At 66.0% G+C, this 12,512-nt stretch overlaps 1 protein-coding gene across 6 annotated transcripts; it reads right to left on the minus strand.

Moving 5' to 3' along the window:
* Window positions 1–4,342: 4,342 nt before the first annotated feature.
* LOC308060774 (CYFIP-related Rac1 interactor A-like) lies at window positions 4,343–12,427 on the minus strand. 6 transcript variants are annotated; one of them, XM_080379894.1, is made up of 12 exons: window positions 12,277–12,427; window positions 9,369–9,456; window positions 8,754–8,834; window positions 6,776–6,897; window positions 6,585–6,690; window positions 6,270–6,406; window positions 6,039–6,116; window positions 5,806–5,922; window positions 5,587–5,666; window positions 5,360–5,486; window positions 5,048–5,118; window positions 4,343–4,931 (listed from the first exon to the last, which is right to left on the minus strand). In XM_080379894.1, exons 3-12 carry the CDS (start codon window positions 8,821–8,823, stop codon window positions 4,868–4,870), a joined length of 972 nt encoding a protein of 323 aa, XP_080236020.1. In that variant the 5' UTR covers window positions 8,824–8,834; window positions 9,369–9,456; window positions 12,277–12,427; the 3' UTR covers window positions 4,343–4,867. The 6 variants fall into 6 exon arrangements, with proteins under 6 accessions (XP_080236020.1, XP_080236018.1, XP_080236021.1 ...); XM_080379892.1 differs by lacking the exons at window positions 9,369–9,456; window positions 12,277–12,427 and adding exons at window positions 7,401–7,480; window positions 8,930–9,354; XM_080379895.1 differs by lacking the exons at window positions 9,369–9,456; window positions 12,277–12,427 and adding an exon at window positions 8,930–9,356.
* Between the last annotated feature and the right edge of the window lie 85 nt (window positions 12,428–12,512).

Genomic DNA, 12,512 nt, shown 5'->3' on the forward strand with positions numbered 1-12,512 from the left:
GCGGCGTTGTTCCTGGAGGATTCCTGGAGGACGCGAGCACCGTCTGTGTCACTGCGCTTCCCGGAGTGCCGCTCTGGGCCGAACCGGGAGAGCCTTTTCCAGGGCATTTGGAATTCTCCTGGCGAATGCAATCAAGACGGTTCCTCCTGGGAAGGGTTTGGGTTGGTAGAGCACAAATTCTTCCTTCAGCTGCTCGCGATACACCGCGTGGCAAGAGCCATCTCCCAGGGCTCTGCCTGCGTGGGGAAGGGCTGCGTGGGTGGATGTGCTGTCGCAGGCTCTGGAGATCCCCGCTCTGGTGGGATTAGATCAAACCTCCGGTTTGTGTTCCTCAGCATTGAATTATTTCCGTAACGCTCCATGGGGCAGCTGCCTTGGGCCGTTTGGTAGGGGTATGGGGTGGCTTGGGAGCTCGGACTGGAGGGAATGTGCAGGGAAGAGCTGGGAATTTGGGTTGGCTTTTCTCTGCCAGCATTGGGCAGAGCTGGGCATCGGCGCTGAGGTGCTGAGCATCGCGTTTGCGTTGCTGGCTCTGCCCACGGCACCAGCTGAACCTCTGCTCCAGCCCAGGCTTGTCTGCCATCTGCGCTGACTCAAGCGTGTGTGGACGTGGGCTCAGCCCAGCGCTGGAGCAGGTGGCCGAGGGGTCACGGAACCCTGTTCTCGGAGCCTGGATGGATGAGACGCAGGTGAGGCCGGGTGTAAAGCCCCGTTTGTCACCGATGTGCTGAGCGTGGCCTTGTGATAGCCAGCATGGACATGTTGAGTCATCTGCCCAGGCCAGGCTGGGATCATCTGGGCAGCTCTGTGAATGAGGGGTGGGATTATCTGCTCCGTTTCCTGAGCGGAGTCAGATGACCATACTGTTAGAAATGGATTTAATATCCTTAATCGGTTTAATATGAACTTTGTTATCCCCACAGATAAATGTTATTCCTCCACCACAAGAGCTGCTAGTCTGCCTGTCCTGCTCAAGAACCTGCTCCTAACAGGGGCTGCCGCAGCTGCGGGGTCTCCCGGGTGTCCCCCCCGCTCCGTGCTGCCTGCTGCAGCGCCTTGTTTTCAGGGAAGGTGTCCCAGGAGGTCGGGGTGCGCTGTACCTGCTCGCTCATGCTCTGGCTGGACTGGGAAATGGAAGCTGGAAGCGTGCCCTGATCCTGCCAGCAGCAAGAAGCAGGTGAGTGCGTCCTCAGAGGAGTAGGGGCTGCCAACGAGGACATGAGTTTTTACTTTTGCAAAGCCAGGGCCAGCACGCCTGCCACGATTTGCTCTCCAAGGAAGATGCCGGTGTCTGTTGTAGCCCTGCTGTTCCAGGCAGGGACTGGGATGGAGCTCCCAGCAAGGGTCGCACCAGTTGCTGGTGCTGGCACACCTTGTTCGGCTCCTGCTCCTCTTGCTCCAGGCCCTGCTGGCTCCCGGCCGCCTGCAGAAGGGACAAACAATACAAAATCCAGCCAGGACTCGCTGAGAAAGTTGTTGCGGGCTCATGTTTCAGGCTGCTGGAGAGGTTTGGGGATGGGGAATGGCACTTCGTTCCATCTGCCCTCCGCTAATCCCCAGACAAACGCAGCTCTTCCATCTGTGCAGCCGGAGCCGCCGAGCCCATCACACCAGCCACTTAATCTAAATGGCTTTGGCCAAAGATAAGGTCATTAATTACACTGGGATTAGAAAACAGTACAGGCCCGGCGTGGCTTGGCTCGCCATCAGTTAAAGTCCTTGGCACCCTGTCCCGGCCGAGCATCGAAGCTGGAGAGCTGGAGCGGGAGAGACCCATGCCCTCGCTGGCAGGGCATCGTCCCCACGGCGCTGCCGGTCCTCAGAGGTGGCCTGTCACCTGGGCACCGGTGTTTTGGCATGGTGCTGGTGTGGGCTCCTGTCCCTGGCCACCGGCAGGTCTGTGTGCCTGGTGGAGCTGGTGACACAGGTCCCCGGGGACACGAGTGCAGCCAGTGTAGCCCAAATGCTGGTGTCCGGCAGCGAGGGGTACGCGGGCAGCATCCCACCACCCGCGTCCCTGTCGCCTCCAGCCTTCACCGGCCCCTTCCACGGCACCGCATCAAGCTCTGGCTTGTGGCCACCATCCTTGGAGCTCAAAGCAGCCAAAGTCCCTCAGCTGATCTCGGATCCAGCATCCGTGATGTTCAAGGACTTGTGCTTGCTTCTCTTTCCTCCACCTTTTCATTCCCTTTCCTTACCAAGTTTTGGCTGTAAAATGCTTCAATTTGCTCATCCCGCAGGGAGTTTCTCATCCGTGCGGTGCTGGGGTGGGATGCGCTGCCGGCTCTGCCCCCAGGGTGCTGCATGGGGGACAGCGGGGGCTGAGGCCACCGATGTGGCAGGAGTTTGGCCTTGGCTGTCCCCTCGTAGGGAAGGGGCAGCACCGTGGGGGCTGGGAGGGGACGTTATGGGCGGCTGGGCTGTGGTTTTGTGCCAGGAGCCGGCTGGCACTGGGGCACGGTGGCACAGCTGCCATCTCGCCCAGCATCGATGACCAGCTGGTGTCTGTGCCCGTGTCCACTGGTGGGCTTGAAGGATCCAGTTGTCCCTTAACTCCCGTTGGTGGTCCTGGGTGGTGACGCTGTCCCGGCTCTTCCCACCCCGGTTCCCACACAGCAGGGACTGTCCAGTGCCTCGGACGGGCTGGGGACCATCTGGGGGACGGTGTCACCTGGGGACATCAGCTCCTGCAGACACATGGCAGCTGCAGCCACCAAACGGAGCCGTGTCCTGGCCTTATCTTCAGTTCCCAGGTGGGATCGTTGATCCGTAGAGCACCAAGGGGGTTTAACGAAGCCCTGGGCGATGGGCTCGGTGGGAGGGAGCACTGGGGGTCTGCAGGGCTGGCTGGCATCACCGCCATCACAGGGCTGGTGGGCAAAGGTGGCTCATGGGGAAACTGAGGCACGGCTGGTGCACGGGGTTGCTCTGAGAGCTGCCGGGAGCAGGGCAGGGCAGGATGCTGTGGCCCATCCAGCGCCTTGGCAGCGGTTTGGGCAGGCTGCGGGGAAGCCGTGTTGCAAGAACCTAAAAATAAAAGGAGCTGTTGGTCGAGGTTGTGCAACAGCATGTGCGGCCGGCGCTGCGCGGGAGCTCGGCGGCTTTGGCGGCAAAGCCTGGGTGTGCACCGTCAGATCCTGGCACCGGGCCTGGGAAACGCCGGTATGGGAAATGCTGGGGGTTGCCAGATCCCCCCCCCCCACCTTTGTCCCCTCCTTGTGCTGCTCACAGTCCCCCAGGGCTGCCGTGGCCGGGGAGGGCTGGCGGGTGTCTGTGCAGGCCTGGCGATGTGGGTGCTGAGCTGGGCTGCGCTGTGCGGATGGGGCGGGTGTCCCCATGTTGTCACCCTCAGCAGTTCACTGGGGGGTGCCTGGAGCTCAGGGGGCTGGGGGGACCTTGCCCACACCCCCCCCAGAGCACGCTGGAAGCAGCAGTTGTCACCCATTGCACAAGTGGGGAAACTGAGGCACGGGCGTGCTGCCAGAGAGCCACCCTGCAGGCTCTGGGGTCCTGGTGTCACACGTGGGGTGCCCATCGCCCCCCAGCAGCGCAGGGGGCAGCGAGGGGGGGCAGCAATGCAGGCAGCTGCCCGTGGCTGCCTGGTGGGAAGGGCTGCGGGAAGGAGAGGGGTGTCGGGCTGGGGGGACACCAGGGGGGCTTGGCACGCAGCAGTGGCGGGGCGAGTCCAGGGGTGTCCCCATGGGGGGGTGACACAGCCCCCGCGAGGGCTGGCATGGGGCCCTGTGCTGCAGCGTGCTCGTCAGGGCGTCCCCCAGCTCGGGGGGCTGAAGCCAAGTGGGTCCCCCCATGGTGGAGCTGGCAGGAGGGGGGGGGGGGGGGGGCACTGGGGCCGCTTTGTCACGGTGTCACAGGGCCATCTGCCGGCAAAGGCACGGGTCCCGTGGCAGCCAGCCGTGGCCTCCGGCAGCTTCCCAGTCCTCCCAGTCTGCAGCTACTGGGGCGGCGGGGAGGGGGGCAGCCCCACTATGGGGGTGCACCCTGGGGCCAGCCCTGGGCTCTTGTCCCTCCAGGAGCTCCTGGTCACCGGCAGTGGCATGGTGGGTTTGGGATGTGGCTGGGAGATGGGATTTGTGCCAGCAGGGATGGGTCCCCAGGGCATCACGGAGGGGTGATGGGGGGGGACACTGTCCGGGGGGGGGTGTCAGTCCCGGGGGTGTCACAGTGATCCGCGTGCTTCCCACCGGTGCAGTGTGGGATGGGACACAGCAGAGATGGCCCCACTCCGGCCACGAACAGACTAAATGTCATTTTATTTCGCTCCCCCCCAAAAAAAAAACAAACCAAAAAAAAACCCCAACCAAACCAACAAAAAAAACAAATGTAGAAAAGAAGAGGTGAGTGGAGATTTAATTACTCATATTAAAAATCTACCAGGTGAGACCGAGCCGTTTCCACCAGTCCGTGCAGATCTGCAGGGATGTTTATTTCTCCTCCTCCTCCTCCACCGGATGCTCGGGGATGAGGATGGGGACGGGGATGAGGATGGGGACGGGGGCAACACCTGCCCCTTCCCCCCTTCCCCATGGTGCCCCCGTGCCATGGGCACTCACTGCCACTGGCCACATGGGCGCATCCCTGCCTGGGTCCATCCTGCCCGGCCCCAGCACCCCGGTGGTGTCCCCATGGTGCCACCCACACCTCGATTCCAGAAGCAGGTGCTCTTCTGGGGGGTGGGACAGGGGGGCAGGAGCGCCTGGGGGGTGGCCTCGGGCCATTTTGATTTTTTTTTTGTGTGTGTATTTCTGTGTATTTCTTATTGTCCCTTTTCCCTCTGTACAAAATGAGCGGTATGGTCATGGGCGTCAGTGACGCGGTGACTTGCGGGGGGTCGGGGCCACCCCCCCGCTCACTGCAGCAGGGCCCGGATCTGTTTGGACGTGGTGTCATCGTTGAGGTGCCGAGTGGTGTACCTGGACAGAGAGGGGACAGTCACCCCATGGCACCCCGACCTGCTCTGCCACCATCCCACAGCGCTGCTGGGGGGGGGGCCGTGTCCCCGCCGTGTCCCCCGGCCCCCCCTGCTCACCTCAGAGCGTTCAGGAGCCCCTCGGTGCTGGTTGAGGGTTGGTCTTTCAAGACTTTGATGCAACCTTTCATCTGGGGGGGTGGGGTGGGGACCACGAGAGAGGCTGTGAGAGCCTGGATGCGCCGAGGGGCTGCCCCCCTTCCTCCCCATCCTCCTCCTCGCTGCTCATGGGGGAAGAGTTCCCCACCGGACCAGCTCAGAGACATCCCCATAGGGGTCATCCAGGGAGGGGGACCCTCCGGCCACGCCAGCTACACTGGGAGGAGTGGGACAGCTATGACCCCCCCCCAGGTGCACCCCACAGTGACTCACATCAATCTTGGAGGTCTTTGCGAAGGCCCCCACGGGGTGGACGTGGTCGTAGAGGATGATGACGCCGACCATCACCCGCATGCAGAAGAGGAGGGTCTCGGTGTTGGTGAAGCGGCTCCGGTACTCCCTGTGCCGGGGAGAGGGGCTGGCTTGAGCCTGGGGGGGGGGCGTGTGACAGAGGGACCCCAGCACTGAGACGTGCCCCCCAACCCACGCAGGGTACTCACGGGGTCTCCAGCATCACCCTGCAGACGCAGGCCATGGTGCTCAGGCAGTCGGTCGTGTCCTCGATCGGGAGGGTCTTGTTCTGAAACCCAGCAGGTCCCGGCTGCCCTTTCCCCTCCCGGCCCCCTATGGGAGCCCCCAGCCCCACTTGACCCCCAGGTGATGCCAGGGCTGGAGGGGGGCTTCCCCCCACCCCGAGGGTCCCCCCCAGCCTCGCTCACCTCTGAAACGAACTTGGTGGTGGCATTGCTGAGTGTTTTGAGCATGGGGGTGGCCTCGGCATAGAAGAGGGACATCCTGTTGGCCATCTCGTTGTTCACCTCGCTCTCCGCATCCAGCTGTGGGGGGGATGATGGGGGCCATTAGGGCGGCCAACCTGAGCCCCCCCCTGTCCTGTGACACCCCCCTCGGGGAGGCCACCCCTGGGCGGGGACAGGCAGCACCGTCCTCTCACCTGCAGGTTGTTAATGCGGTTTCGGCTGATGGTCCTTCTGTAGTAGCTGAAGTCGTTCTGGATGGCGGGGTTGGTCATCTGCGGAGGGGATTCCTGTGTTAGGGGCCCGCAGCGAGTTTTGGGGGTCCCAAGGGACTGCGCTGCCTCACAGGTTTTGCACAAACCCAGTATGGAGACCCCCCAGCCCCCCCCCCCAGCCCTCATGCCACGCGTGGGGGCGTGGGGAGATACCTTGAGCTCATCAAAGCTGAGGGTGAAGTGGAGGATCTCGGCGAACTGCTTGGCCAGGGCTTGCTCCCGCTCGAGGTGCTGGGTTGGGGCGTACGGGGGGCTGGTGAGGGCCTCCAGCAAGCTCCGCAGGGCGTTCTCTGGGGACAAAGCACTGCTGGTCCCCCTCCTGCTCCCCTGCACCTCCCCAGCCCCAACTGGGGAAACTGGGGCACAGGCACCGCCCATGGCCAGGGCTCCCCACCCCTGCAGCCAGGGAGAGATGTGGGATGCAACAGGGGGATGCAGGAAAGGGGGCCGGGGGCTCGGGGCACTCACCCAGCCGCAGGGAGAACTCGTAGAAGCGCTTCAGCTTGGCGACGAGGGGGCAGACGGCGCTCCAGGCCCTCTCCTGCAGCCGCAGGTCCCCGGGGTTTTGGATGGCCTGTGGCAGGGAGAGCACCAGGGGTTGCCACAGGCCATGGTGGGTGGGTGGGTGGGTGGGCAGCGGGTGCTGGGGCTGCACCCACCTCTCGGATCTCCTGCCCAGCACCCGTGTACGACTGCAGCTCGGCCAGGACAGCCTGCGCCTCCTCCAGTACGGCGTTCACCTGGTTCCACACCGCCGTCTCGGCCTCCGTTGGCTGCGCATCTGCAGGGCAGCGCCCCGGGGAGAGAAACCCGGAGGGCTCTGAGCGGGGCCCTGGGCGGCGAGAGCCGGAGGGGGGTGCCAGCACCCCGTCCCGCAGCTCCCCCGCCAGCCCACAGCCCTTCCTGGCGGGTTTCTCCCCCTGGTCCGTCTCCTTGCCCCAGCTTGGGCCAAGCGGCAGAGACGGGGCAGGTGGGGGTGAGTCCTGGCTGCCCTGCCCCACGGTCCTGCGCACGGGGGTCCCTGAGCCCTCGGCACCGGGCTGGCCCCAGGGGGCTGCCAGTGGCCCCGGGGAAGAGGTGCAGGGCGATAGCCCCCGGCCGTGGGTCTGCCCCGGTGGCCGTGGCCCCCCCTCCCCGGGGAGACCCCCGGACGGCAAAGGTGGGGGGAGGACATCTGGGATGGGCGCGATGCGATGGGCGACGGGTACGAGAACTCAAAATGGCGTGGATGTGGAACTCAGAATAAGTACGAAACGAAAAAGGAAAATAAAAATCCCATCTCACTTTCAAAGTCAAGGAAAAAATTAGGGCCTTGGTCAAGTTCGTTATAAGTCAACACTTTAAGAAGGTTCCCCATGTGAAACCTGCAAGAGAAGAAACAAGAGGAAAAAAGCATGATGGTGAGGTGGTGCTCGGGGAAGAGGTGCTGGGCTGTGGGCAGCGGCCGCTGGCGGCCAGAGCCCCCGTCCTCCCCCCACGGCTCCCCGGGGGCTCGAGGGTCTCCCGGCCGGCGGGCGGGTGACCCTGCGGCTGCCCCCGGCCACCGGCTGCAGCCTCTTCCCCCCCGATGGCGATGGGTGCTGGCGGATGGGGTGATGGAGAGGAAGGAGCGAAGGGAGGAGAGAGCCGCCGGAGCCCGGCGAGGAGGGCGAAGCGGTGAGCAAGTCCCTGAAATCTCTGCTACAGGCACCCCCCCCCATCTAGCTGCGGAGCCAGCCCCAAACTGGGGGTCCTGGTGAACCCCCACAGCCCTGTCCCCATGCCAGGGGGCTGTGGAGGGGGGGTGCTGCAGGAGGGCAAAGGCTTTGCTCAAAGGAACCAGGAAAGTCCCTTGCCGTGGGAGTGGGGTGGCTGCGTGACCCCAGCCCCGGCTATTTTGGGATGTGCCGGTGCCGGAGGCGGTGCGGCGAGCTGCGTACGGCCTCTCCCCGCCGGGACCGGGCCGAGCGGTTGCCGCTGCACTATTTTTACCCTCCTCGCTCTTGCTCTGAGCTGTGGCCCGGGAGGAAGGGGGGAGAGGGAGCAAGGGGGGGGCACGGGGCTGCACCGAGCCTGGCATCCTGCCACGGCCGCCACCGTCTCCCGCATGCCCCCGTGTCCAGCCTGGGAGGGCCAGGAGCCATGCTTTCCCGTCCCAGTTAGCCCAGGCCACTGGGAAGCTGGGGCAGGTCCCCTGGGCTGAACCGGGGTCCCCGATCCCCGCCCCTCGGGTGCAGGCTGCGACCACCACACCGCCCTTCCCGGCAGCGCAGGATCCTTCCCCCGCACCCCCGGCCTCCAGGCTGTCCCTGCCGTGCTGGTGGCAGGCTACGTGCCACGTGGCCACCCGGTGCCAGCGGCTAGCAGTGGTGGGCACGTGCCTGAGGTCTTCACGGGCCAGGTCCTGCTGCCAGGACTTGTCCTGCATCCCCGCCGCTCAGCTGGGGACGTCTCCCCACACTTTCAGGGATGGGGCATCTCTCGGGGTCCCGCTCCCCTGCCCCACTCAGCCCTTTGTGGGGCGCGTCCGGGGCTGCCCCGAGGCGCCTGGGGACACAGGGCTGCTCGGGGACACCGTGCCTGTCCCCATCTTCCGGAGAGCAGCCACGGCGGCGGCCCCGGCCCCCTCCCCGTGCCCACCCTGCTCATGGGACTTACTTTCAAAATCCAGGAAAAAATGAGGACAGTTTTCTAAATCTTTGCCCAATACCTTTATCAGGTTGCCCATGGCCAGCAGACCTGAGCGAGAGAAACAGAATAGAGTGGAACAGCACCGGCACCGCCGGCCGGACACCCCAGCACGCCCGCGCCCCCACTGCCACCGCAGCACCTACCTGCGCCCGTCCCACCGGGCTCCGCACCCGGTGGCCCCGTTACCCCCAGCCCGCACCCTCCTGGCCGGGGCACACGGGTGTGAGCGGCTGCCGAACCGTGGCGGCTCTGCCGGCACTTCTGCCGTTTGCCGAGGCGGGGAGGGAAGCGGGGCGCAGGGTTGTGAGCATCGTGCTTCCTGTGGGCACCCCTGGCCGTGTCACCTCCCTGAGGCACCCCGCTTCCCCCGCCCTGGCCCCCTGCACCCGGCTGGGAGATGGGGGGCTGCCCCAGGCGACCCCCATGGGGTCATACCAATACCCCCAGGTGATGGGGCTCGGCATCCCCCATGGACAGGGGAAGACCCCAACTGGGATTTCTGCCCCACAGGCCCGGTTTGGGGGTCTGGTCCCCACGCCGGAGCATCCCACCCCCGCCGCAGCCATGGCTCTGGGTCCTTACCTTGGTGCCCGGTGCGGTGGTGGCGGTGGCGATGGCAGGAGCAGGGGCTGTGCCACCCACCTGAATCACTTCATGGGCTGGCAGGGACCTGTGAGCAGGAGGACAAGAGGGTCAGGCTGCCCCACCGGACACCCCTGTGCCCCGGGGACCCGCCGGTGGGTGACCAGGCAGGGAAGCGCGGTGGGACACTGGGTCCCCCTGCCCCAGCTCGCAGCCCCACACGCTGCCGCCAGCCTTCACCCCTTTTACCTTGATGATTTTTTTAATGCCAGCAGCCAAGGATGCTGAGAGCTCGCCAGGCACCAGCTGAGCATCCCCTTCCCTCCGCACCCCTTGGGGGACCTGTCAGCAGCTCGGGGACAACCTCGGGGCTGAGCCATCTGTCCCCATCTTTCCTTGGAGAGGCCAAGACCCCCAGGGGTGACTTTCCTGGGGCCGCGGGCTGGGCTGGCTCTTTTCCACACCTTGGGTGAAGATCCCTTTATGCCACTGATGAGCCACAACCCAAGTCCTGCAGGGATGGTCCCCCTTTTCCCCTGTCCCCCACATTTCCTGTGGGGCTGGGGGGGCTATTAGTGGGGCTGGCCCCATGCTATTAGTAGGCTCTGGGAAGCAGCCGCAGGATTCAGCAGGTTGTAATTAAGCGCTTGGGTTTAATTAACACGGCTGGGGAAGGGGAGAGGGAGAGCTGGAGCAGGCAGCAGCAGCAGGGAGGGATGGGGTGGTCTCGTGCCCGGGATGAGGGTGCTGCACCCCCAGCCCAGTGCTCCCCACTCAGCCCCAGCACAGCCCCAGCATCAACAGTGGTGGCTCTGCCTTCCTCCCCCTCCTCCTCCTCCTCCTCCTCCTCCTCCTCCTCCCCGGCCTGGTAAGCGGTGGCTTTACATTGAGGCTGGGATGCACCAGCCTGATGCCAAAATGCGAGCTGCTCTGGGGGAGCCAGAGCACCCTCTGCACACCCCTGCCCCAGTTTCCCCCAGTGCCGTGGGTGCTCATACCATGCGGCGTGCCATATAAATGCCCAGGGCTGCCCCAGCCCTGCGACCCCTGGATTTGTCCCGCTGGGTGCTGGGGTGTTTGGGGGGGTGCTGGGCCATTTTGGAGAGGTGTTGAGCCCCGCAGGATGGTGCTGGGGGGGCCCTGGGGTGCCGGGGGCAGCTGGTGGGTGGGAGATCCACACCCGTTCTGCTCCGGCATTTGCATCCGCGCTGTGATCAGCATGCGGGTGTCCTCGTGCCCGTGCCACGCTTGTCCTTGACGGGTGGCTTGGGGCTGGGGTTTGTCACTGCTGAGCTCCGCCGGTGCCCGGGGAGGGGGCACGGACGGGTCCCCACCGTGAGGACACCCCGCTGTGAGGCCTGAGCCGTGGCACAGAGGTTCGGTGCCGGGTGGGAGGAGGGGGATCACTGCAGCCCCCCCCTCAGTCTGGAGGCTCCGCTTGGGGCTCAGCCTCTGATTTACACCTTTTCCTTAGCCCTAGGTGCCCGTGCCCCATGGTGGCCCTTGGCCACCGCATGTCCCCCTCGCGTGGCTCGCGGGGAGGGTGAGGGGCTCCCTCCAGCACGGGCTGCCCGTTGCTGTGCGGCTGAACCGGGGGAACCGCGTGCCCCAAATCCACTGGGAAAGGCACCCGCTCCCGGGACTGGTTTGTGGAGGGGCGCGCTGCCGGAGCGGGGCTGCCCGCGGGGGGGGCAGGGCTGGGGGCAGCGGATTCTGCCCCAGCCACGCCCCTGGTGGCCCCGGGTTTTGTCCCTCCCTGCGGCGGCTTCCCCATGCCCCAGCCCTGCCCCAGCACCCTCCCCCCACTCCCCCCAAGCACCCTGCCTCACGGGGACCCCACGGCGGGTGTCACCTCCACGGGGACATCCCATCTGACGGGGTGAAGCCTCCCCTCCTGCTCCAGGCAGGGCCAAATCCTGCACCCAGGAGCATCACTACCCCACAGCCGGTGGCTCCTGGGCTGGCCACGCCGAAGAGGCAGCAGTGTCCCCCGGTCAGGCCACCCCCGTGTCACCCACGGCCGTTTTGGGGCTGTGCCCCTGTGCCGCCAGCGCAGCATCGCTGTGGGCTCTGCAACCTGGTGCAACGCCGCATCCCTGGCCAGGGGCTGGGTGCCCCTTCCCCTCCACCCGGCTCAACTACCCGCAGCCCCCCCTGCCCGCTGGGCGCTCGCTGGGTGCCAGGCCCCGTGCCCGCTGCTGCCATCGAGCCCCTCCTGCGGCTGCCCCCCGCCCATGGCCGCGCCGGCATCGCTGCAGCCGTTGCAGGGTCAGGCGCGTGGTGCCTGAAGGATTTTTCGGGGGGGGGGGGCACACACCTCACCCTGGGAGCCAGGGTGCCGGGGCCAGATCCTGTGCCAGGATGAGCCACGGCACCCCCAGCCCTGCCCAGGGTGGGTTTGGGGTTTCCCGGCGCTGTTGTGCCCCCCCTCCCCCCCCCCCCAGTTTGGGGACCTTCGTGGCTGGAGGGAGGTGCGATTCCCTCCCCCCCCCCCATGGGGCTGAGCCCCCCCAAGCGGGGCCTGTGGGGTGCTGGGGGCCTCCCCCCTGCCTTGCTGTGGCTGCGGGTGAGCAGCAGGATTTACCGCAGGGCTGCCAGGGAGCTGAGCCGCAGCACCCAGCTGGCGCGGGCGAGCACCCAGCCACGCACCCGCACCCACCCAGGGCCACTGCGGGGCTGCAGCATCCCGGGGGGGGGGTGTCTGAGGGGGGGTCTGCACCCACCCCATCACCCCCAGTGCTGGGGGCACCCAGCAAGCGTCGGGTGCACCGGGAAAGAGGCGTCCCTGCGAGGGGCTGGTAGCGGTTTGGGTCCCCAAGGGAGACAGCGGGTGGCTGCCACAGCCCCCCCCCGGCTCTCAGGCCTGGTGGCATCCCTGTCCCCGTCCCCCGTGGCAGCCCTTGCTCACCGTGGCGGTGGGACTCGAGGCGTGGGCAGGCGGTGGCCGCTGCCGGTTGTCTGCGGATGCTGCCGGAGCGCGGGGTGTCGGCGAAGAGCCGCCCGCCGTGTGCGTGAGCCGCCCTGCGCCAGCTGCCGAATGCACCACAAAGACCACCATAGCCCCCCGGCCCCCCCCACTGCCACTGGTGACGGTGACGTCTCAAGTGTGAGGGAGACGGGGACGCTTAACCCCCTGCGTGCCGG

The sequence above is a fragment of the Falco punctatus genome (genome assembly GCF_963210335.1).
Source record: "Falco punctatus genome assembly, chromosome: 3".
Taxonomy (NCBI): Eukaryota; Metazoa; Chordata; class Aves; order Falconiformes; family Falconidae; genus Falco; species Falco punctatus.

Coding starts and splice junctions, on each gene's coding strand:
- LOC308060774 (XM_080379890.1), bottom strand. CDS start 8,523: ATGCAGGACAAGTCCTGGCAGCAGGACCTGGCCCGTGAAGACCTCAGG. Junction 5,667..5,805: donor CCACCAAGTTCGTTTCAGAG/GTGAGCGAGGCT, acceptor GCTGGGTTTCAG/AACAAGACCCTCCCGATCGA. Junction 5,487..5,586: donor AGGGTGATGCTGGAGACCCC/GTGAGTACCCTG, acceptor TCCCCGGCACAG/GGAGTACCGGAGCCGCTTCA.